This window comes from Spea bombifrons, chromosome 1 (assembly GCF_027358695.1).
Source record: "Spea bombifrons isolate aSpeBom1 chromosome 1, aSpeBom1.2.pri, whole genome shotgun sequence".
Classification (NCBI taxonomy): domain Eukaryota; kingdom Metazoa; phylum Chordata; class Amphibia; order Anura; family Pelobatidae; genus Spea; species Spea bombifrons.
Window position 1 is genome coordinate 152100998 of NC_071087.1, and position 22588 is coordinate 152123585.

The 22588-nt window shown below is 41.9% G+C and overlaps 1 protein-coding gene and 18 non-coding genes across 19 annotated transcripts; 3 read left to right on the forward strand and 16 right to left on the reverse strand.

The window, feature by feature from the left end:
- Positions 1-54: 54 nt before the first annotated feature.
- TRNAQ-UUG (transfer RNA glutamine (anticodon UUG)) lies at positions 55-126 on the reverse strand. The gene has a single exon. It is a non-coding gene; the product is annotated as a tRNA-Gln (tRNA).
- A 511-nt stretch (positions 127-637) lies between these two features.
- On the reverse strand, positions 638-709 carry TRNAQ-CUG (transfer RNA glutamine (anticodon CUG)). Its single transcript has one exon. It is a non-coding gene; the product is annotated as a tRNA-Gln (tRNA).
- A 439-nt stretch (positions 710-1148) lies between these two features.
- On the reverse strand, positions 1149-1220 carry TRNAQ-UUG (transfer RNA glutamine (anticodon UUG)). The gene has a single exon. It is a non-coding gene; the product is annotated as a tRNA-Gln (tRNA).
- Positions 1221-1725: 505 nt separating this feature from the next.
- On the reverse strand, positions 1726-1797 carry TRNAQ-CUG (transfer RNA glutamine (anticodon CUG)). Its single transcript has one exon. It is a non-coding gene; the product is annotated as a tRNA-Gln (tRNA).
- Positions 1798-2227: 430 nt separating this feature from the next.
- On the reverse strand, positions 2228-2299 carry TRNAQ-UUG (transfer RNA glutamine (anticodon UUG)). Its single transcript has one exon. It is a non-coding gene; the product is annotated as a tRNA-Gln (tRNA).
- Positions 2300-2735: 436 nt separating this feature from the next.
- Positions 2736-2807, reverse strand: TRNAQ-UUG (transfer RNA glutamine (anticodon UUG)). The gene has a single exon. It is a non-coding gene; the product is annotated as a tRNA-Gln (tRNA).
- A 511-nt stretch (positions 2808-3318) lies between these two features.
- On the reverse strand, positions 3319-3390 carry TRNAQ-CUG (transfer RNA glutamine (anticodon CUG)). The gene has a single exon. It is a non-coding gene; the product is annotated as a tRNA-Gln (tRNA).
- Positions 3391-3820: 430 nt separating this feature from the next.
- On the reverse strand, positions 3821-3892 carry TRNAQ-UUG (transfer RNA glutamine (anticodon UUG)). Its single transcript has one exon. It is a non-coding gene; the product is annotated as a tRNA-Gln (tRNA).
- A 511-nt stretch (positions 3893-4403) lies between these two features.
- TRNAQ-CUG (transfer RNA glutamine (anticodon CUG)) lies at positions 4404-4475 on the reverse strand. The gene has a single exon. It is a non-coding gene; the product is annotated as a tRNA-Gln (tRNA).
- A 436-nt stretch (positions 4476-4911) lies between these two features.
- TRNAQ-UUG (transfer RNA glutamine (anticodon UUG)) lies at positions 4912-4983 on the reverse strand. Its single transcript has one exon. It is a non-coding gene; the product is annotated as a tRNA-Gln (tRNA).
- A 511-nt stretch (positions 4984-5494) lies between these two features.
- Positions 5495-5566, reverse strand: TRNAQ-CUG (transfer RNA glutamine (anticodon CUG)). The gene has a single exon. It is a non-coding gene; the product is annotated as a tRNA-Gln (tRNA).
- A 439-nt stretch (positions 5567-6005) lies between these two features.
- Positions 6006-6077, reverse strand: TRNAQ-UUG (transfer RNA glutamine (anticodon UUG)). Its single transcript has one exon. It is a non-coding gene; the product is annotated as a tRNA-Gln (tRNA).
- A 511-nt stretch (positions 6078-6588) lies between these two features.
- On the reverse strand, positions 6589-6660 carry TRNAQ-CUG (transfer RNA glutamine (anticodon CUG)). Its single transcript has one exon. It is a non-coding gene; the product is annotated as a tRNA-Gln (tRNA).
- Positions 6661-7090: 430 nt separating this feature from the next.
- TRNAQ-UUG (transfer RNA glutamine (anticodon UUG)) lies at positions 7091-7160 on the reverse strand. Its single transcript has one exon. It is a non-coding gene; the product is annotated as a tRNA-Gln (tRNA).
- A 512-nt stretch (positions 7161-7672) lies between these two features.
- Positions 7673-7744, reverse strand: TRNAQ-CUG (transfer RNA glutamine (anticodon CUG)). Its single transcript has one exon. It is a non-coding gene; the product is annotated as a tRNA-Gln (tRNA).
- A 430-nt stretch (positions 7745-8174) lies between these two features.
- Positions 8175-8246, reverse strand: TRNAQ-UUG (transfer RNA glutamine (anticodon UUG)). The gene has a single exon. It is a non-coding gene; the product is annotated as a tRNA-Gln (tRNA).
- Positions 8247-12155: 3909 nt separating this feature from the next.
- Positions 12156-14864, forward strand: RPL37 (ribosomal protein L37). Its single transcript, XM_053448097.1, has 4 exons — positions 12156-12252; positions 12936-13071; positions 13542-13626; positions 14756-14864. Exons 1-4 carry the CDS (start codon positions 12250-12252, stop codon positions 14823-14825), a joined length of 294 nt encoding a protein of 97 aa, XP_053304072.1. The 5' UTR covers positions 12156-12249; the 3' UTR covers positions 14826-14864.
- Positions 12781-12860, forward strand: LOC128468569 (small nucleolar RNA SNORD72). The gene has a single exon (XR_008345869.1). It is a non-coding gene; the product is annotated as a small nucleolar RNA SNORD72 (small nucleolar RNA).
- LOC128468566 (small nucleolar RNA SNORD72) lies at positions 14606-14685 on the forward strand. The gene has a single exon (XR_008345865.1). It is a non-coding gene; the product is annotated as a small nucleolar RNA SNORD72 (small nucleolar RNA).
- Positions 14865-22588: the final 7724 nt, after the last annotated feature.

The following is a 22588-nucleotide window of genomic DNA, read 5'->3' on the forward strand; positions in this document are numbered from 1 at the left end:
TGATTCCCTCCTTCTGCGGAAAGTAAGCATGGTTAGAATTTATCAAGAAACATTAGGTTCCACTGAGATTTGAACTCGGATCACTGGATTCAAAGTCCAGAGTGCTAACCATTACACCATGGAACCACATTGAGCAAAGCCTCACACGGAACCATACTGAATGAGGCCTCACACAACCCCATCCAGAAAAATATTCCCTCAACGATGTTTCGTCTTCTGCTTACTGTCCTTCTGTATAAATGGAAAGAAGGTCAAAAGTGGACAAGACTTGTAAAGGAGAACCAGACAAATAATAGGAAATTATTCAAATGCATGCTGGCAGAGAGAAAAGAAAAGAGATTGTCCTTGTGCTTCCTCTACTGGGCCAAATGTTATAGACATTGAAACAAGAAGTCAAATGTTAACCATGTCTTCATTTTACATGTATCCAAATACTGAAACTGTTACATGATGTTTCATGGTTTATAATACCATCTGAGCAACACTCGCAAAACATCATTGGAAAGTTCAAGAGGGTTTAATAGTATGCCATGGGTAATATTACACAGGGTAAGAAGAAGCTTTTCTTGGTCATTCTACTCTTGTGATTTTTGAAGGAAAGTAGTGTGCAAGCGCGTTAAGGCTAAAGATAAAGAAGAGGTCCCACCGAGATTTGAACTCGGATCGCTGGATTCAGAGTCCAGAGTGCTAACCATTACACCATGGAACCTTACACAAAGCTTAACAAAATACATGGCCTGGGGCAGAGCAACAAACAACAGGGCCAAAAAATAACCAACAAATTGTGTTTAGTCTTTTAGCTTCCAGTACGTGTGTACAATAGGAAAAATAGTGAAAACCGGGGAAGACTCGCAAAGTAGAAGCAAACAATGAGAAACTTTTCATTTGCATTATTGGTACATCATACGATCTGAGAAACACACTCATAAAACATCTTTGGAAAGTTCAAGATGTTTAATAGTATGCCATGAATGATATTACACAGGGTAAGAATAGATTTTTCACTGTGTGAGCAATAGCAAAAACAGCAAAGGTGGAAGATTTGGTTTGTTTAAGAGCATGCCAACAGGTAAGAACTGACTTTTTGTTTGTGATTCCCTCCTTCTGCTGTGTAAAGTAAGGGTAGTCAGAACTTATCAAGAAACGTTAGGTTCCACCGAGATTTGAACTCGGATCACTGGATTCAAAGTCCAGAGTGCTAACCATTACACCATGGAACCACATAGGGCAAAGTCTCACACGGAACCATACTGAATGAGGCCTCACACAACCCCATCCAGAAAAATATTCCCTCAACGATGTTTCGTCTTCTGCTTACTGTCCTTCTGTATAAATGGAAAGAAGGTCAAAAGTGGACAAGACTTGTAAAGGAGAACCAGACAAATAATAGGAAATTATTCAAATGCATGCTGGCAGAGAGAAAAGAAAAGAGATTGTCCTTGTGCTTCCTCTACTGGGCCAAATGTTATAGACATTGAAACAAGAAGTCAAATATTAACCATGTCTTCATTTTACATGTATCCAAAGACTGAAACTGTTACATGATGTTTCATGGTTTATAATACCATCTGAGCAACACTCACAAAACGTCACTGGAAAGTTCAAGAGGGTTTCATAGTATGCCATGGGTAATATTACACAGGGTAAGAAGAAGCTTTTCTTGGTCATTCTACTCTTGTGATTTTTGAAGGAAGGTAGTGTGCAAGCGCGTTAAGGCTAAAGAAGAGGTCCCACCGAGATTTGAACTCGGATCGCTGGATTCAGAGTCCAGAGTGCTAACCATTACACCATGGAACCTCACACAAAACTTAACAAAACACATGGCCTGGGGCAGAGCAACAAACAACAGGGCCAAAAAATAACCAACAAATTGTGTTTAGTCTTTTAGCTTCCAGTACGTGTGTACAATAGGAAAAATAGTGAAAACCGGGGAAGACTCGCAAAGTAGAAGCAAACAATGAGAAACTTTTCATTTGCATTATTGGTACATCATACGATCTGAGAAACACACTCATAAAACATCTTTGGAAAGTTCAAGATGTTTAATAGTATGCCATGAATGATATTACACAGGGTAAGAATAGATTTTTCACTGTGTGAGCAATAGCAAAAGTGGAAGATTTGGTTTGTTTAAGAGCATGCCAACAGGTAAGAACTGACTTTTTGTTTGTGATTCCCTCCTTCTGCTGTGGAAAGTAAGCATGGTTAGAACTTATCAAGAAACATTAGGTTCCACCGAGATTTGAACTCGGATCACTGGATTCAAAATCCAGAGTGCTAACCATTACACCATGGAACCTTACACAAAGCTTAACAAAATACATGGCCTGGGGCAGAGCAACAAACAACAGGGCCAAAATATAACCAACAAATTGTGTTTAGTCTTTTAGCTTCCAGTACGTGTGTACAATAGGAAAAATAGTGAAAACCGGGGAAGACTCGCAAAGTAGAAGCAAACAATGAGAAACTTTTCATTTGCATTATTGGTACATCATACGATCTGAGAAACACACTCATAAAACATCTTTGGAAAGTTCAAGATGTTTAATAGTATGCCATGAATGATATTACACAGGGTAAGAATAGATTTTTCGCTGTGTGAGCAATAGCAAAAACAGCAAAGGTGGAAGATTTGGTTTGTTTAAGAGCATGCCAACAGGTAAGAACTGACTTTTTGTTTGTGATTCCCTCCTTCTGCGTAAAGTAAGCGTAGTCATACCTTAACAAGAATCATTAGGTTCCACTGAGATTTGAACTCGGATCACTAGATTCAAAGTCCAGAGTGCTAACCATTACACCATGGAACCACATTGAGCAAAGCCTCACACGGAACCATACTGAATGAGGCCTCACACAACCCCATCCAGAAAAATATTCCCTCAACGATGTTTCGTCTTCTGCTTACTGTCCTTCTGTATAAAAGGAAAGAAGGTCAAAAGTGGACAAGACTTGTAAAGGAGAACCAGACAAATAATAGGAAATTATTCAAATGCATGCTGGCAGAGAGAAAAGAAAAGAGATTGTCCTTGTGCTTCCTCTACTGGGCCAAATGTTATAGACATTGAAACAAGAAGTCAAATGTTAACCATGTCTTCATTTTACATGTATCCAAAGACTGAAACTGTTACATGATATTTCATGGTTTATAATACCATCTGAGCAACACTCGCAAAACATCATTGGAAAGTTCAAGAGGGTTTAATAGTATGCCATGGGTAATATTACACAGGGTAAGAAGAAGCTTTTCTTGGTCATTCTACTCTTGTGATTTTTGAAGGAAGGTAGTGTGCAAGCGTGTTAAGGCTAAAGATAAAGAAGAGGTCCCACCGAGATTTGAACTCAGATCGCTTGATTCAGAGTCCAGAGTGCTAACCATTACACCATGGAACCTCACACAAACCTTAACAGAACACATGGCCTGGGGCAGAGCAACAAACAACAGGGCCAAAAAATAACCAACAAATTGTGTTTAGTCTTTTAGCTTCCAGTACGTGTGTACAATAGGAAAAATAGTGAAAACCGGGGAAGACTCGCAAAGTAGAAGCAAACAATGAGAAACTTTTCATTTGCATTATTGGTACATCATACGATCTGAGAAACACACTCATAAAACATCTTTGGAAAGTTCAAGATGTTTAATAGTATGCCATGAATGATATTACACAGGGTAAGAATAGATTTTTCACTGTGTGAGCAATAGCAAAAGTGGAAGATTTGGTTTGTTTAAGAGCATGCCAACAGGTAAGAACTGACTTTTTGTTTGTGATTCCCTCCTTCTGCTGTGGAAAGTAAGCATGGTTAGAACTTATCAAGAAACATTAGGTTCCAGCGAGATTTGAACTCGGATCACTGGATTCAAAGTCCAGAGTGCTAACGATTACACCATGGAACCACATTGAGCAAAGCCTCACACGAAACCATACTGAATGAGGCCTCACACAACCCCATCCAGAAAAATATTCCCTCAACGATGTTTCGTCTTCTGCTTACTGTCCTTCTGTATAAATGGAAAGAAGGTCAAAAGTGGACAAGACTTGTAAAGGAGAACCAGACAAATAATAGGAAATTATTCAAATGCATGCTGGCAGAGAGAAAAGAAAAGAGATTGTCCTTGTGCTTCCTCTACTGGGCCAAATGTTATAGACATTGAAACAAGAAGTCAAATATTAACCATGTCTTCATTTTACATGTATCCAAAGACTGAAACTGTTACATGATGTTTCATGGTTTATAATACGATCTGAGAAACACTCACAAAACGTCATTGGAAAGTTCAAGAGGGTTTAATAGTATGCCATGGGTAATATTACACAGGGTAAGAAGAAGCTTTTCTTGGTCATTCTACTCTTGTGATTTTTGAAGGAAAGTAGTGTGCAAGCGCGTTAAGGCTAAAGATAAAGGAGAGGTCCCACCGAGATTTGAACTCGGATCGCTGGATTCAGAGTCCAGAGTGCTAACCATTACACCATGGAACCTTACACAAAGCTTAACAAAATACATGGCCTGGGGCAGAGCAACAAACAACAGGGCCAAAATATAACCAACAAATTGTGTTTAGTCTTTTAGCTTCCAGTACGTGTGTACAATAGGAAAAATAGTGAAAACCGGGGAAGACTCGCAAAGTAGAAGCAAACAATGAGAAACTTTTCATTTGCATTATTGGTACATCATACGATCTGAGAAACATACTCATAAAACATCTTTGGAAAGTTCAAGATGTTTAATAGTATGCCATGAATGATATTACACAGGGTAAGAATAGATTTTTCGCTGTGTGAGCAATAGCAAAAACAGCAAAGGTGGAAGATTTGGTTTGTTTAAGAGCATGCCAACAGGTAAGAACTGACTTTTTGTTTGTGATTCCCTCCTTCTGCGTAAAGTAAGGGTAGTCAGAACTTATCAAGAAACATTAGGTTCCACCGAGATTTGAACTCGGATCACTGGATTCAAAGTCCAGAGTGCTAACCATTACACCATGGAATCACATTAAGCAAAGCCTCACACGGAACCATACTGAATGAGGCCTCACACAACCCCATACAGAAAAATATTCCCTCAACGATGTTTCGTCTTCTGCTTACTGTCCTTCTGTATAAAAGGAAAGAAGGTCAAAAGTGGACAAGACTTGTAAAGGAGAACCAGACAAATAATAGGAAATTATTCAAATGCATGCTGGCAGAGAGAAAAGAAAAGAGATTGTCCTTGTGCTTCCTCTACTGGGCCAAATGTTATAGACATTGAAACAAGAAGTCAAATATTAACCATGTCTTCATTTTACATGTATCCAAAGACTGAAACTGTTACATGATGTTTCATGGTTTATAATACGATCTGAGCAACACTCACAAAACGTCATTGGAAAGTTCAAGAGGGTTTAATAGTATGCCATGGGTAATATTACACAGGGTAAGAAGAAGCTTTTCTTGGTCATTCTACTCTTGTGATTTTTGAAGGAAGGTAGTGTGCAAGCGCGTTAAGGCTAAAGATAAAGAAGAGGTCCCACCGAGATTTGAACTCAGATCGCTGGATTCAGAGTCCAGAGTGCTAACCATTACACCATGGAACCTCACACAAACCTTAACAAAACACATGGCCTGGGGCAGAGCAACAAACAACAGGGCCAAAAAATAACCAACAAATTGTGTTTAGTCTTTTAGCTTCCAGTACGTGTGTACAATAGGAAAAATAGTGAAAACCGGGGAAGACTCGCAAAGTAGAAGCAAACAATGAGAAACTTTTCATTTGCATTATTGGTACATCATACGATCTGAGAAACACACTCATAAAACATCTTTGAAAGGTTCAAGATGTTTAATAGTATGCCATGAATGATATTACACAGGGTAAGAATAGATTTTTCGCTGTGTGAGCAATAGCAAAAACAGCAAAGGTGGAAGATTTGGTTTGTTTAAGAGCATGCCAACAGGTAAGAACTGACTTTTTGTTTGTGATTCCCTCCTTCTGCTGTGTAAAGTAAGAGTAGTCAGAACTTATCAAGAAACATTAGGTTCCACCGAGATTTGAACTCGGATCACTGGATCCAAAGTCCAGAGTGCTAACCATTACACCATGGAACCACATTGAGCAAAACCTCACATGGAACCATACTGAATGAGGCCTCACACAACACCATCCAGAAAAATATTCCCTCAACGATGTTTCGTCTTCTGCTTACTGTCCTTCTGTATAAAAGGAAAGAAGGTCAAAAGTGGACAAGACTTGTAAAGGAGAACCAGACAAATAATAGGAAATTATTCAAATGCATGCTGGCAGAGAGAAAAGAAAAGAGATTGTCCTTGTGCTTCCTCTACTGGGCCAAATGTTATAGACATTGAAACAAGAAGTCAAATGTTAACCATGTCTTCATTTTACATGTATCCAAAGACTGAAACTGTTACATGATGTTTCATGGTTTATAATACCATCTGAGCAACACTCGCAAAACATCATTGGAAAGTTCAAGAGGGTTTAATAGTATGCCATGGGTAATATTACACAGGGAAAGAAGAAGCTTTTCTTGGTCATTCTACTCTTGTGATTTTTGAAGGAAGGTAGTGTGCAAGCACGTTAAGGCTAAAGATAAAGAAGAGGTCCCACCGAGATTTGAACTCGGATCGCTGGATTCAGAGTCCAGAGTGCTAACCATTACACCATGGAACCTTACACAAAGCTTAACAAAATATATGGCCTGGGGCAGAGCAACAAACAACAGGGCCAAAAAATAACCAACAAATTGTGTTTAGTCTTTTAGCTTCCAGTACGTGTGTACAATATGAAAAATAGTGAAAACCGGGGAAGACTCGCAAAGTAGAAGCAAACAATGAGAAACTTTTCATTTGCATTATTGGTACATCATACGATCTGAGAAACACACTCATAAAACATCTTTGGAAAGTTCAAGATGTTTAATAGTATGCCATGAATGATATTACACAGGGTAAGAATAGATTTTTCACTGTGTGAGCAATAGCAAAAGTGGAAGATTTGGTTTGTTTAAGAGCATGCCAACAGGTAAGAACTGACTTTTTGTTTGTGATTCCCTCCTTCTGCTGTGGAAAGTAAACGTGGTTAGAACTTATCAAGAAACATTAGGTTCCACCGAGATTTGAACTCGGATCACTGGATTCAAAGTCCAGAGTGCTAACCATTACACCATGGACAACATTGAGCAAAGCCTCACACGGAACCATACTGAATGAGGCCTTACACAACCCCATCCAGAAAAATATTCCCTCAACGATGTTTCGTCTTCTGCTTACTGTCCTTCTGTATAAATGGAAAGAAGGTCAAAAGTGGACAAGACTTGTAAAGGAGAAGCAGACAAATAATAGGAAATTATTCAAATGCATGCTGGCAGAGAGAAAAGAAAAGAGATTGTCCTTGTGCTTCCTCTACTGGGCCAAATGTTATAGACATTGAAACAAGAAGTCAAATATTAACCATGTCTTCATTTTACATGTATCCAAAGACTGAAACTGTTACATGATGTTTCATGGTTTATAATACGATCTGAGCAACACTCACAAAACGTCATTGGAAAGTTCAAGAGGGTTTAATAGTATGCCATGGGTAATATTACACAGGGTAAGAAGAAGCTTTTCTTGGTCATTCCACTCTTGTGATTTTTGAAGGAAGGTAGTGTGCAAGCGCGTTAAGGCTAAAGATAAAGAAGAGGTCCCACCGAGATTTGAACTCGGATCGCTGGATTCAGAGTCCAGAGTGCTAACCATTACACCATGGAACCTCACACAAAACTTAACAAAACACATGGCCTGGGGCAGAGCAACAAACAACAGGGCCAAAAAATAACCAACAAATTGTGTTTAGTCTTTTAGCTTCCAGTACGTGTGTACAATAGGAAAAATAGTGAAAACCGGGGAAGATTCGCAAAGTAGAAGCAAACAATGAGAAACTTTTCATTTGCATTATTGGTACATCATACGATCTGAGAAACACACTCATAAAACATCTTTGGAAAGTTCAAGATGTTGAATAGTATGCCATGAACGATATTACACAGGGTAAGAATAGATTTTTTGCTGTGTGAGCAATAGCAAAAGTGGAAGATTTGGTTTTTTTAAGAGCATGCCAACAGGTAAGAACTGACTTTTTGTTTGTGATTCCCTCCTTCTGCTGTGGAAAGTAAGCGTGGTCATAACTTATCAAGAAACATTAGGTTCCACCGAGATTTGAACTCGGATCACTGGATTCAAAGTCCAGAGTGCTAACCATTACACCATGGAACCACATTGAGCAAAGCCTCACACAGAACCATACTGAATGAGGCCTCACACAACCCCATCCAGAAAAATATTCCCTCAACGATGTTTCGTCTTCTGCTTACTGTCCTTCTGTATAAAAGGAAAGAAGGTCAAAAGTGGACAAGACTTGTAAAGGAGAACCAGACAAATAATAGGAAATTATTCAAATGCATGCTGGCAGAGAGAAAAGCAAAGAGATTGTCCTTGTTCAAGATGTTTAATAGTATGCCATGAATTATATTACACAGGGTACAATATGGGTAATAAAGACCTTAAAAGATTCACTCAATTATGCTACGCAGTCCTTCTGTGCAAAATGCAATTATATGAAAACTGGAGAAGACTCGCAAATTATAAGCAAGCAGTGAGAACTTAATGATATACATGTTGACAGAGTGCAAAGGTATCTGCATATTCCTCCACTGATGTTTTACCTCACTGGATCACCCCAACCAGCCCATGCTTTCACTGCCCGATTCCTGGCCAGTGGGATAGTTACCCAGGACAATGGGACAGTGGCTTAAAATTGTTACTGTCACACAAAACCCACTAACTGCAGCTTTGAGTCCCACAAGTTAAGATGTTGTTCTAAAATGGGGTAACCATATTGTAGATTCAGGACTGAATCAAAACCATTACTTCTCTATATTACCTATTTTCCTGGGTATACTATTGACATAATGATTATTTCTAAACATTTTTAAGAAAAAAAATTCTTAGTAAAAAATACACAATGGAATAGATACGCTGTCACTCTGCCCACCCCAGATATGCTGCCACTCTGTCCCCAAGATGTGCCCCCCCGAGATATGCTCGCCACTCTGCCCCAAGATGTGCCCCCCCCTCCCGAGATATGCTGCCACTCTGCCCTCAAAATGTGCCCCCCCCCAGACTTACCAGTGCAGACTCCCCAGGGTCTTGCGGGGCCGGCAGGGGGCATATACACAGTACATATATACAACTTTGTGCCGGCAAGAAAGATTGTTAACGTACATCGTGGGTATTCCCGGCAAGGGTTATTGTTAAAGCACATCGAGCAGACATGCCGCAAGCGGTGGTTGTTTAGTGCATCGCCGCAGCCGGTGAACGTCTGCACGGTGCGCTTAGACAACCTCCTATGCCGGCACTGCCCCCGTGGAAAGTGCTGACAGGGGAGGCTGTCTCAGCGCATCGGAGAGTAGGATGCAGGTCCCCTGCACCGCTGTGGGCGATCTGTATCCTAAACCTGCTGCCTGCCCGCCGCGGGCGATACAAATTGCGCATTCCTGCACTAGACCCCAAATACAGGCTGCACCCCCACTTTAAAGACTTAATGTGGGGGGGGGAGTGCGGCCTATATTCGGGCAAATACGGTATATATATATATCACCTTTTACCCACCATAACTTATGTAATGATATTTCTTAGCTACCCAAGCCTCAACTATTAAGCTATTATCACAACCTCATACTGACGAGTCCCTTGAAGTTGGAAACAGCTGTCCATGAGTCCATCCTGGGAGTCTGGTTCGGCAGAGACGGCGCGGCCCTGAAAAGCTGGGAGGAGAGACTCAACAAGGTAAAGCAGAAATTTGGGCTGTGGAGCCTCAGAGACCTTACCATCAAAGGGAAAGTGCTGGTGCTGCGCAACGAGATTCTTCCCGTGCTGCAGTACGTGGCTCAGGCGTGGCCCCTGCTGGTCACCATTCACCGAGCTATCAACCGAGCGGTTTTCCACTTCATCTGGGGCTCCAAAATGGACAGAGTAAAGCGCGCAGTGATGTACAAGGAACCCGGCAAGGGAGGCAAAGGAGTGCCTGACATCCCTACCATGCTGAGGACCTTCTTTGTGTGCAACTGCGTGCGCAGGACTCTCAGAGACGTAGTGAAAGGCTCTGCTGGAAACTCCATGTCTCGCTTCTTCCTGCTGCCCCTGTGGAGGCAGCTCAAGTGGGAAAAGTGGGACAGCTCCATCCCTTACAATCGGACCATGCCCTGGTTCTACTCGGACGTGGGCAAATTTGTAAGGGAGCACCAACTGGAGGGAGTTAAACCAGACTTGTGGTTACCCCGTGTGATCCACAAGCTCATCAGAGCCAAAGACACTATCGAGAACATCCCAGGGCTCCCCGACGCCACAGCCAAGATTGTCTGGGCTAACGTGTCGTCGAGCAGGCTAACCAACAGGCACAAAGACATTGCATGGATGGCCATTCAGGGAGGCCTCCCCCTAAGGACATTTATGCATGCCAGGGGGCTGTGCAGATATAGACACTGCCCACAGTGCATTGTGGAGGAGGAGACTTCCCTCCACTTGTTCTGGCAGTGCCCGTTTGCACAGGCCTTGTTCAGAGCCCTGGAGCTGGATCTCAAAGACTCTATCGAGAGAAAGTACCTGTCCTTCCATTCGGTACTTTACGGACTTTTCCAAGGGACACACACGGAGAGCGCCATTGAGGATGCTTGGCGCCTCATGTGCTGTGTAAAGGACGCTTTATGGTTTGCCAGGAACCGCCTGGTGCTGAGGAGGGAGCAGGTCACAGTCCGTGACTGCCGCAGGCTTATCCACAGCCTGCTGAGAGACTACTCTCTCAAGGACAGTCTAGAAGCTGAAGACTAGTCCCATTCTCCTCGGCCCCCTTCCCCCCCCCATTTCCCCAGGTTATGTTCCACTAAAGTGCTAACCATATGCGCCACGTCTGGGAATGTAATTGTACACTGCTTCTACTGAGCCTTCCGTAAACTGAAGTCGTACTGTAACGTGTATTGCCCTGCGCTGCGTCGCAGTACTGCTTATCGTCTATCTGTACCAATATTACTGACCTTTGTATTCCTGCTAAAACAGGTTGATGTCTGTTTTACCATAACCAGTTTTGTATAATAAACTTAAATACAAAAAACAGCTGTCCATGAGCGGTGATCTGGCTATTGCACCTCTTCCCGAGTTTTGTCTAAAGGCTGTCCTGTACAGCAGGCAATTACTTTCAAGGGATCCGTGTATAAAGTGGATATAGAGGTAAAATGTGATAATTGTTAGCCTTATTTGCATGCGCCTACCCAGAATCCCTTGTGGCTGTGACAGCACCATGAGAATTCTGAGGGAAAAACAAGCCTTCTGGCTTGTTTGGTATCTGTAGATGAGTGATTAATAATACTTCTACTATATATATATATATATATATATATATATATATATATGTATATATAGATATATATATATATATATGTATATATAGATAGATATATATACATATATATATATAAATATATATCTATCTATCTATCTATCTATATATATATACGTAACCAAAGAAAAATGATCTTGAGAAAGGACCGGAGGTGGTCCGAAACGTTGGCCGTGGTGATTGAAATAAACTAGTGTTTAATGCACTTTACTACAAAGACCCGTGAGTGCCCATTTTTCTTTGGTTACATATATCAGGCTATTTTTGGAGTACCCGGGAAAATAACAGCCTGTGTATATTTGCAATATTTCTGAGTGTGCAGCCGCTCCCTTTGGTTTGTATATATATATATATATATATATATATATATATGTGTGTGTTATTTGCTTATATTTTATAGAATATATATATATATATATATATATATATATATATATCGCTGGTAATGACCCCTAAAAATTAAGAGGGTGGCCATGATAGAACTCTATAGAAGTTAAATAAATGCATCATCACTGTACTCAAACTCCAAAAATTGGGTAAATATGTCCGTCTTCCATTTAGAATACTGACACCAGCAAAGTGCTTCCATATCATAACCATAGAAAATCCTTCATGTTACCCTGCGAGCATCAACACAAATGTTACAAATATAACTAATATACTGAACAGAACCAAACACTTGCCCTTATCAAATATGGAGAGAATGATAGCACGGTAGTGCGTGTGCGCAGCCTTCCGACTGACGCACACCCGGAAGTAGTTCTCCACGATATAGCGGATGTAGTTGTAAAGTTCCGGTCTCTGTCGTATCGGCCGCTGGGGAAGATGGTGAGTGTCGTGTTGCTCTTCAAAATACAATCCGGTATCATCCGTCCTTAATGTGTCCTGTTAAAGTCCAAGAGTTCTGGTTGCTTGCTGGACATGTTATTCCTAGTGCACACCGCCCTGTATGATCTGAGGATGCTGCATTATAAGCGATTTTACAAGGGGCGGCCTGAGGGCCTTGAATCTTCTCTACGGTTGAAATAGTAGATGCCGGGCCGTCAGCGTGCTTAAAAAGTAATAGTTCCCAGCGTTGTCGTTATGTTTTAATTTACTGCATGTTATTTGCTTATATTTGATGAAATAACATGTTCAGCGAGGCTGTGCTTATGGGTTTGAGCCGGAATAAATTTATTTCTAGGAGATGTTTGTGTGTCTATATTATTAAAGTGCGCGCCATGGCCTCATACATTCCCGCCGGGAAAGCCCTATGCTTGCCCATGTGTTATTGCTGTGTCAGAAGTTATGCATCCCCCAGCACAAGCAGTAGAAGCCATCATACTGTAGAGTGGGCGTTATTTGCTACATGGACTGCATTTATCAATGATGCTGGTAATAATAAATGTCTGAACATATGACATTTCATGATTTCGCTCTTTAAACTGAGGTAAATGCTGTATCTGTGTGTTATTATATGCCTGTTGGGTACTTTGGTATTTGACTGTATGGTCTTACACATTTGTTTTTAGACGAAGGGAACATCGTCATTCGGTAAACGCCGGAACAAGACGCACACCCTGTGCCGTCGCTGTGGATCTAAGGCATACCATCTGCAGAAGTCCACCTGTGGAAAGTGTGGTTACCCAGCTAAGCGCAAGAGAAAGTGTGAGTGCCTAGTGTAAAAAAGAAAAAACCTGTTATGTAACACTGCAAACCAAGATTTAGGGGGCTAGATGTGACTGCATGTCTTTCATTCGCCAATGAATGTCTTCTCTAAGGAAGCTTGCTTGTTTTATAAGTTAAGTTGTATGTCCATATACAGTGGGTATTAACACTGTAACACATAATCATTATTCTGAAAGGCTCTGACTTTATTCGTTCAGAGTATGAGCAACTATTAAAGATGTAGGTGACGTAGTATGGAAAAAACTGGAGAACTACTTGCCTATGAAGCATGTGGCTTAAGAGCCGGGGAGCTCTGTGGGATGTTTTAAGTACTTAAATAGATCCTTATGGCAAGACTGTAAACCTAAAGCTGTAGTTATTTCTACATTGTATGGTAATGTGGGAACTTGAAGCCAAAGGCAGCTGATGCTTGAACTTTTATTTACAATTCAACCTGAATTTAATTTTAGATAACTGGAGCGCTAAGGCCAAGAGACGCAACACCACTGGCACCGGTCGTATGAGGCATCTCAAGGTTGTCTACCGTCGGTTCAGGTAAGCATCACACAATCTAGCGAGAAAAAAAAAAGTTTTCAAACTTCTGTGGTGTTAGTGTTTTGTGTGGATTGATTTATCAAAGGGCAAGTTAAGTTTCTCTATCTGCTAAACAGATTTAATTTTTAACGTTTTGCTAACTGAATTACACTAAGCTTTCAACGCTACTTGGGTGGTCTCTTGGTGCTTGCGTTATGGCTCCTTTTTCATATCTTGAATTTTGGCGCCAAATGCTTTGTATTTAAAGTTGTGTGGCTTTTTCCTTATGCGAACTGGTGACAGATACCAACTCCAGTATAAATGTGGTGTTGAATATGAAACAAGTGGCTTGCTTGGCTAGCATCCTTTAATGCAGACTCCTGCAAGATGTAGGACAGAGTCGAGTAAAATTCCTGTTCTTCTGCTCACACTTCGTTCAAAGTTTGTGAAAATGTTGTGCTTGGCAGTACTTTGGTGTGGTTTTGTGTTGCAGTAAGACATGTTCATGTCTGTTCAATGAGAAGCTTTTGCCTTCTGATTCAGTCCCCCCCCCCCAAGTTAAAATTCCAGTATTATGGAATATTCTGTTAGAACAGACTTTATGAAACTCAGATTTCTGTGGAGGGCATATGAGAAGACAGCTAGTGATTGTTTACATATGCTAAAATGTCTTAATGAGTTAATTTGCTATGTTTAGAGACCTTGCCTTAGATTTTTGCCATACGTTAACTGTTAAAAGTAGCTCATCTTGGTTAAGTGCATCATAGTGAAGTCAGTGACTGCAGATATAATGTTCTGTGAATACACACTTTAGTTCTGGGTCTCATTACGGAGGGCCCTTCTGGTGTAGTTCCAAAAAGGCTGACAACTTCATCCTTGTCTCTTGCATTATTGCTACATGTATATGGAATACGGCTGAGGCTTATTTCCAATACCTTTTTAATATTGTAATATACAGATACTCGTGGATACAGATACTCGTGGATCCATCCACCCTACATGCTTATCGATGATGTTTCAAAAACAAATGTCTGAACATATGAGTTCTTAAGTGATTTCAGTTTGTGACTGAGATAAGCGGATCTAAAAATGCTCTTGGGTACTTTTTTTTGTTAAAGTTGCTTAATTTCATATTTTTCTTTTCTTACAGAAATGGGTTCCGTGAGGGCACAACACCAAAACCCAAAAGAGCTGCAGTTGCTGCTTCCAGCTCATCTTAAGATCTGATGTTTGTTAAAATAAATGTGGTTAAAAATCAATGGTGGATGAGTTGCCTTGTCTTTTCCCCCGTCGTCCATCCTTTTTTCGCAAATGATTGGTTTTGGAGAAGAAAAACATTAATTTCATCGAAGGGGAGATCAGCCTGATTGGTAAGGGCTAGCCTTATCTAAACTCCTTCCTGTCCTGGGCTTCTTACCCATAACCTCACCCTCCATTACAAAGGCTGCCTTAAACGATAAATAACTTAATCAATGACGATAGGAATGGCAGTATGTCAAATGTGGTCAGTAAGGAAGAAGAAAATGGTTAACAAAAATGCCAACAGTGTGTACGTCAAACGCCAGAGTTCATGGTTTATCATATCAGAAAGGCTGTTTAAGCACATCCATGAAGGCGTTAACTGAAAAATGTAACTTTAATTGAGATGTCCATGCTAAAACCTTTTTTGTTTGAGACCTGGCGACGGGAACCACCGAAATTTTTTAAAAAAAAATGCACTAAAGCAGGCATTGCAGCCAGTTTCCGAAATAGACAAGGCCGTAGAATGCTGTGAGGATTGATTGCAGTGCAAACGCTGCTATAGAACTCATTAAATGACAAATACAATATGGTAAAAAAAGAGAAACTTGCCGGATAAATATTCTCAAAGCCCCTTGAATATAAAAACAAAATTCAAATCTGAAGATACCTACAAGGAGCCTAAAGTCCAAACTTAATGGTGCATACAAATAGACATTCACAGTGGAAATTTTTTTCAGTATTTTATGAATGTGATTAGATGTCATCCCATAAAGAAGTAGGAGTAGATGAGGTTATTGCTGTAGCCCAATAAGGAAAAATGGTGAGACAGTGTACATATGTTCGCGGTGGGAGATTGGGTCACTTTCGGTAATTTTTAGGTGCTTCCATTTAACTGATTACTGGGAAAACTTTATTTTAAGCAGGTCAGCCATATAATTATTACCACTGACAGTTGATGTGAATAACACTGATAATCGTATCATGGCTCCTGTCAGTGGGTGGGATATATTGGGCAGCAAGTAAACATTTTGTCCTCAAAGTTGGTATGTTCGAAGCAGGAAAAATGGGCCAGTGTAAGTATCTGCGCAACTGTCGCAAGGGCCACGCTAACCGCTGTCGAAAGAACCTGCAATGAGCACGGACTGAACCACGGAGCAATTGAAGAAGGTGGCCTGGTCTGATGAATCACCTGGATGGTCGGGTGAGTTGCTTACCTGGGGAACATCTGGCTCCAGGATCCATCCATGGAGGCCCACCTTGCGACTTACAGGACTTAAAAGATCTGCTGCTTCTGTCTTGGTGCAGATACCACAGCACATCCTCAGAGGAATAGTGAAGTACATGCCTCTACATGTCAGGGCTGTTTTGGTGGCAAAAGAGAGGGACCTCTAGAGTGTAAGCTCGTTGAGCAGGGCCCTCCTCATCTATTGTCTCTAAGTCAATTTGTTATGTTACATACTACTTGTTATGTCCAGTCCACCCATTGTACAGCGCTATGGAATTTGGTGCTACATAAAATAATACACACTCTACAACTATATAGTAACGTACACATTTTAACACCATACAAACAGAAAGGAGCTAAAAGAAATGAAAAAAAATGGTACAGAAAAGCAAACTCTTGCATGCATATTTTATCGCTCAGGCCTCCTCCACAGCATATGAACATAAACCCCCTCACCCTAGCTGCACAACATCCCTCCAAATATATTGCACTGGTTTCATGGGTCCAGATGAGTGCAGCAATCAACTGCAGCCCCTCCACTGCAAAATGGAGACTCACATGGCCATTGGCCCAGCATTTGCCAGGATATAAAGAGATGATATGAACTAGAGTGCATTAAGTGGCATAGTGTCCCTGATCCATCCCGACCAGACGGGGTTTGTCCCCGGTCGTGAGGCTCGGGATAGCACTATCCGGGCTCTGTCTCTGATGCACTACGCGAAACTTTCCCGCACCCCGGCCATTCTGCTGTCTACAGACGCCGAAAAGGCCTTTGACAGAGTAGATTGGACCTTTATGCTGTCCACCCTAGTGCATATGGGCTTTGGCCCGGGTTTACTCACCTGGATCCGCTCTCTGTATTCTGCCCCCATGGCCCGGGTCCGTGTTAATGGCTTTCACTCTGACCCCTTCCACATTCGGAATGGAACGCGCCAGGGCTGTCCGCTGTCCCCCTTGTTGTTTGTGCTCTCCCTGGAGCCACTCCTCCAGGCCGTGCGGATGAACCCGGACATCAGTGGTCTCCAGGTTGGTGGTACTCAGCATAAGGTTTTAGGCTATGCGGACGACCTCTTGTTCGCTGTCACTCGCCCCAGGGTGTCTCTCCCAAACATCCTCAGGGAATTCTCACTCTATGGCGCCCTCACGAACTTCAAAATTAATGCCTCCAAGTCAGAAATTCTCAATGTGACTTTACCTGGTAGTGAGGCTAACTCTCTCAAGTCTTCCTTTACCTGGTGCTGTCCTAGACTTAAGTATTTGGGGATCTGGCTCTCCCCCGATTTTTCACAGCTATTCCATTTTAATTTCTCGCCTCTGCTGTCTAAGCTGCGGGCGGACCTATTGTCGTGGCGGAATTTGATGATTTCCTGGGTGGGCAGGATTAATGCCATTAAAATGACGATTATGCCTCGTGTTCTCTACCTCTTTCAGACCCTCCCCATTTCCATTCCTCCCTCTTTCTTCTCATCTCTGCGGACTATCTTTTCACGATTCGTATGGGGCTCCCGAGCGCCACGCATCCGCTTTGCGACGTTGATTCTCCCCAAGGCCAAGGGCGGTCTGGCGCTGCCTTGCCCCCGCTCTTATTATAGGGCATGCCATCTCCTTCGAATCCTGGAATGGGCTCACCGACCTCAACATAAGCTGTGGGTGGGAGTCGAGTCTGCGCTGTTGGGTTTGCCTGCGGGGGTTCTGCCCTGGTTGTCGATCCCGACGGCTAGGAGCTTGGCTGCTCCGCATCCTTTTATTCGTGCGACTCTTGCCACCTGGCTGTCAGTTGTTCGGAAGATCCGGCTGTCCACTATACCTTCCCCCTTGACCTCAGTTGGGGACAATCCGGATTTTCCCCCTGGTCTGGGAGCTGCCCCTTTCTCTAACTCCCCCGCGGTCCGTACTGCGTCTATCCGCTCCTATGTCTCCTCAACGGGTCTCCGTTCCTTGGCCCAACTTTCGCCTAACTCTCCCCCCACCCTCTCGGATACCTTCCGGTATGGCCAGTTGCGCAGCTTTTACCGGTCTCTGCCCCAGAAACACAACCTGTCCCGCGACCTCACGGTGTTTGAGTGCCTTTGTGACGCGCCCTCTCTACCGGCTCATGGCATCTCCCGTCTTTACGGACTTCTCATCGAGGCCCTCAACCCTTCGCCCCCGGGTTTTATGGGGAGGTGGGAGTCCGAGCTGCAGGTCACTTTCACGCAGGGGCAATGGGACAAGATCTGCCTCTTCAATCGTCACTGCTCTCGGAGTGCTAGGGATCAGGAGATGTCCTATAAACTCTTGGCTCGCTGGTACCGCCCCCCCCGCAGCCATCTCTGTGTATCGGGCTGATGTGCCTAACAGATGTTGGCGTTGTGGGGCCACCCCGGGTTCTTTGCTCCACTTGTGGTGGCTCTGTCCTTCCATCGCCTCTTATTGGAAAGCTATACATTCCCAATTGCACCATTTTACTGATGAGATCCTCCCCTTCACCCCGGAATTCTTCCTACTCCACCACACATCCCACTCCATCAAGTGGTTTCGGAAATCGGTGCTCCGCCATCTCCTGGTGGCGGCCAAAGCTTTGATCCCCCTGCATTGGGGTGACCCAGCCCCCCCCACTCTTAAGGAATGGATCCTTAGAGTCGAACAGATTCGTGTGCTGGACGAATTATGCCTCTCAGCTGACAAGGGGAAAGAACGGTACTTATCCACGTGGTTCTATTGGCTCTCCTATGTGCATGACCCTCTTATCCGCCCACTGCTTGAGTGATTGTTTGTCTTCCCCCCTTGTCTTTGTATGCGTTCGGTTTCCCGAGTTTGTATACCCCCCTCCCCTTTTTTTTTTTTTTTTTTTTTCCCCCCTCCTCTTTCTCTTCTCTTCCCTTGGTCTCCCCACCCTGTCCGCTCGTGTCACCCCTCCTTTTCCTCTTTTGCCCTTGCCTCCTTACTGCAGCCTGCGTTTCCGGTACTCCGGTGGGCTCCGCGCCCCAGGTCCTGTGTGGTTCCTGTCGGGCTGTGCTTCCGCAGCACAATATGTATATCTATATAATTTTTTTTTGTAACGGACGCTGCTATATGATTCTCTGTTTCTGTATTATTGTAATTGTTTTGTTCCCCCTCCTTTTCTTTTTCTGTATCCCCCCCTGCTTTACGAAACAGAAAACATTAATAAAGTTTGATTTACCCTAAGCGGCATAGTGGAAAAAAACTACAACAATAGCTGCTGGGTGGGCTGCGTGCGATCCACTCTACAATGTCACAGAATTATGTGATCATTGTGGCTGCAGCATTCTTGGATCCAACAGAGAAAAGACAGGGGGGGATGCATACGCTTTCCCAGTAACCATGCAGGCATATTGAAAATCAGGAACCAGCGCTGGTGAAGTTCAGACAAGTATAAATTGTTATATATGCATGTGTTAGCCATTATACTTTTCTTGTAGTGGATCTATACTTTTGGATGACTTGTACACTTTAAAGGGAAATCACAAGCACAGCTTTCAGCATAATGAGACTAAATTATTGAAAGTATAGTCGCAAAGTTGAAAAAAAATTAGGGAACGCTTTGCAGCGCAGCTTGAACATTTACCACACCCACTGGCCAAAAGCTCCACCCACTCTCCCCAACCCACACAATTAGCATAATTTAGCTCCGTCTAGTCATTATGGCACAGATTGTATCGCCAAGTTTCCACCAGCACTACATACATCCTTGGTATGCAGTAGATACATTTGCAGCACAACATTTATACCTAATCTTTACAGAGGTTATTTTGAGGAAAGTAGCTAAATAAATAGTATGAGATAAATGTTACATTAGGGACAATGGGACAGAAAAGAACCCTTTGACACGCTAGAGGTTGTGTACGATAATCCTCATTATACATACATACTTTGCATATGGTATTTATCCAGCCATATATATGAAACGGCGCACCTCATAGTGAGAATAAATACATTAGTAAGTCTGATATATGTGTTACAGCATAATCCCATTACTATATATATATATATATATATATATATATATATATATATATATATATATATTTTAAGCCAGACACTGATGTTTGGATTGCATAACTCCAATTATTATATACTGAGCCAGACAATAATAGTGGTACAGCATAACTCTCATCAATATATCCCGAGCTTGAAAGTGATACACTATCATTACACAGTGATTCAGACACAGACAGGGGTACAACTTGACTCCTATCATTATAGAGTGATGTAGACGATGATAGTTATACCGCAGAACTCTCATCAGTATATATTGAGCAGGTGGTACAGCATAATGTCCATTAAATAGTAATCCAGTCACTGTGGGTGGTATAGTGTAACTCCCGTCATTATATACTGAGCCTGAAAGTGGTACAGTATAACTCCCCATCAATATATACTGAAGCTGACAGTGTTACACCACAACTACCATCATCAAACAGACAGTGGAACAGTATAACTCCTTTAATGGAAAGACAGAACTGCACTCCAAATGTGAGTAACACATTTAGAGCAATGGTGCTAAAGCTTACAGGTGTCCTCCAAGCACCATAAATAGCAACAACGTAAAAAAAAAACAAAAGAGGCTAGCACTCAAACCACATGAAGAATGAACAATAATAGACATATATGCTGATACAAACAATATTTACTAGGTGTAATATCACCAATATTACTTAACAAAAGCAAAACAATAACCTAACCCCTTAAGGACAATGGGCGGTCTCTAAACCCATTGAAAACAATGCATTTTGAGCACGTACATGTATGGGCTTTGTCATTAAACAGAAAACTGGGACAGCATAAAAGAAAAAAACACTATTATTTTACACCTGGAATAGGATAAGACCAAAAAGTATGCGTTCTAGCTCTGTCATTTAGCTCATTCTTAGCTCAATCTAGTAGACAAACATCCCGACTGCTTATCATATTAGGTATGATAAACAATACTCATTCCTAATCACTTAGTTTTTACGGTAGCATTTATGATGTCCAGTCTATCAAATGAAATCTTTCCCTACTTTAGTCAGAGTTTCAATCTGGGTGATTAAAGATAGTGGTGCGCATTTTGTTAGTGATGATGTCATCATGCGTGGTATGCACACATATCCTCAGTTTTCTTTGGAAGCCCAGAAAGACCTCATGGCAAATCAGAAGATTCCTAGCGCAGCCAAAGAACAAATCAACATGCATGGAAGAGACCCTGCTGTCTCTAAACATACCGAAAGACATGGAAACAAGGTAATGCAAGGGAAACAGACTTAATATAGAACTTGAGAAAAAGCAAACAAATCACTCAACATATATAACTGCTTCATTAAAGCTACAGAACTTTTTTTTTGGTTAACGAGAATATATCTGGTATATTTTTTAACAAAGAAAACGTAAAACCAAGAACTGACAGCCAAGTTGGCACTGGAATAAGGGTATCGGTCCTGGACTGGTCATTGGGCAAGCTGGATAATTGTCCAGAGGGTTGGTGCCCCCTACATACATTTATTGCCACTTGTGCATTACATTCTGTCCTTTACGGTGCAGACAGTGCCTGGATACACACAACCGCATTCTCTCAAGCTTGTAGTTGTCCTAAAAAAAGCTACACTGTCTGAATCTTAGGGCTCCTATTTTGATAATAGTCTTAGATGAAGCCCATTGGCAACTCTCATGATAACATAGGAGGACAGACACATTGAAGTTGCTGACGTAACTACTGGACCTCTGAAAGTTGGCGAATTCCTAGAGATTTTGTTTTCAGTACATGCAAGTTTGACACTGTTTGTCACAACACTGACCTCTTCTGGGACAGCGATCAAACCTCTCCAATAATAGAGTGTCTAAGTGAACTCACTTTCAATATTCCCAAGGCTATTCCTCACGTCTGTTCACTTCTGCACACAATACAGAAAAAGGAAAGTTAGGTTACTGGGTTAAATGGGTAGAAGAAGAAAGTAGAAGAAGAAAGCGTAAAGATGCGGGAACTATCTGGAGATAAAAAAAAATGAATTATTTAGATGGTATTGAACACTAGCTAGAGGGCATGCCATGTTCCTTAGTGTTCCTTGACGGAGAAAGGGGCGCATTATTACATGCCCACAGTTGGAGTTGGCGCTTCTTAGCTTCTTTTCAGGCGACCTACCTCAAAGGTACCAGAAATTAGGATTTTAATACTGTTATTAACGAAAAAATACAATTGTCAAGTGGTTAAATACTGGAAACAAAAAGGAGAAAATATACGCTGCGCTTTACCCACTCACCAGCTGCAGTGTGAACCTATGTAACCCCTAATTATACCTATAAATAAATAAACAAGAAAAGTGGTTTGTGCTCTACAGTGACGAAAAGTGACAAAAAGACATAGAACAAACAAAAGCAAATGGCCAGTCACTGTATCAACCTTGACAATCTTAAATTTCTTCCGAATAGTTAATACAAAAGGAAAAAAAAGAAAAAACATAGTGTAGTAATTTTGATATCTTTTTGATGGCTATGAAGCCACAAAACCTCCAGCAAATGCTTATAAAAACAGAAATACAA

Coding starts and splice junctions, on each gene's coding strand:
- RPL37 (XM_053448097.1), top strand. Junction 13,072..13,541: donor AGCTAAGCGCAAGAGAAAGT/GTGAGTGCCTAG, acceptor ATTTAATTTTAG/ATAACTGGAGCGCTAAGGCC. Junction 13,627..14,755: donor GTTGTCTACCGTCGGTTCAG/GTAAGCATCACA, acceptor CTTTTCTTACAG/AAATGGGTTCCGTGAGGGCA.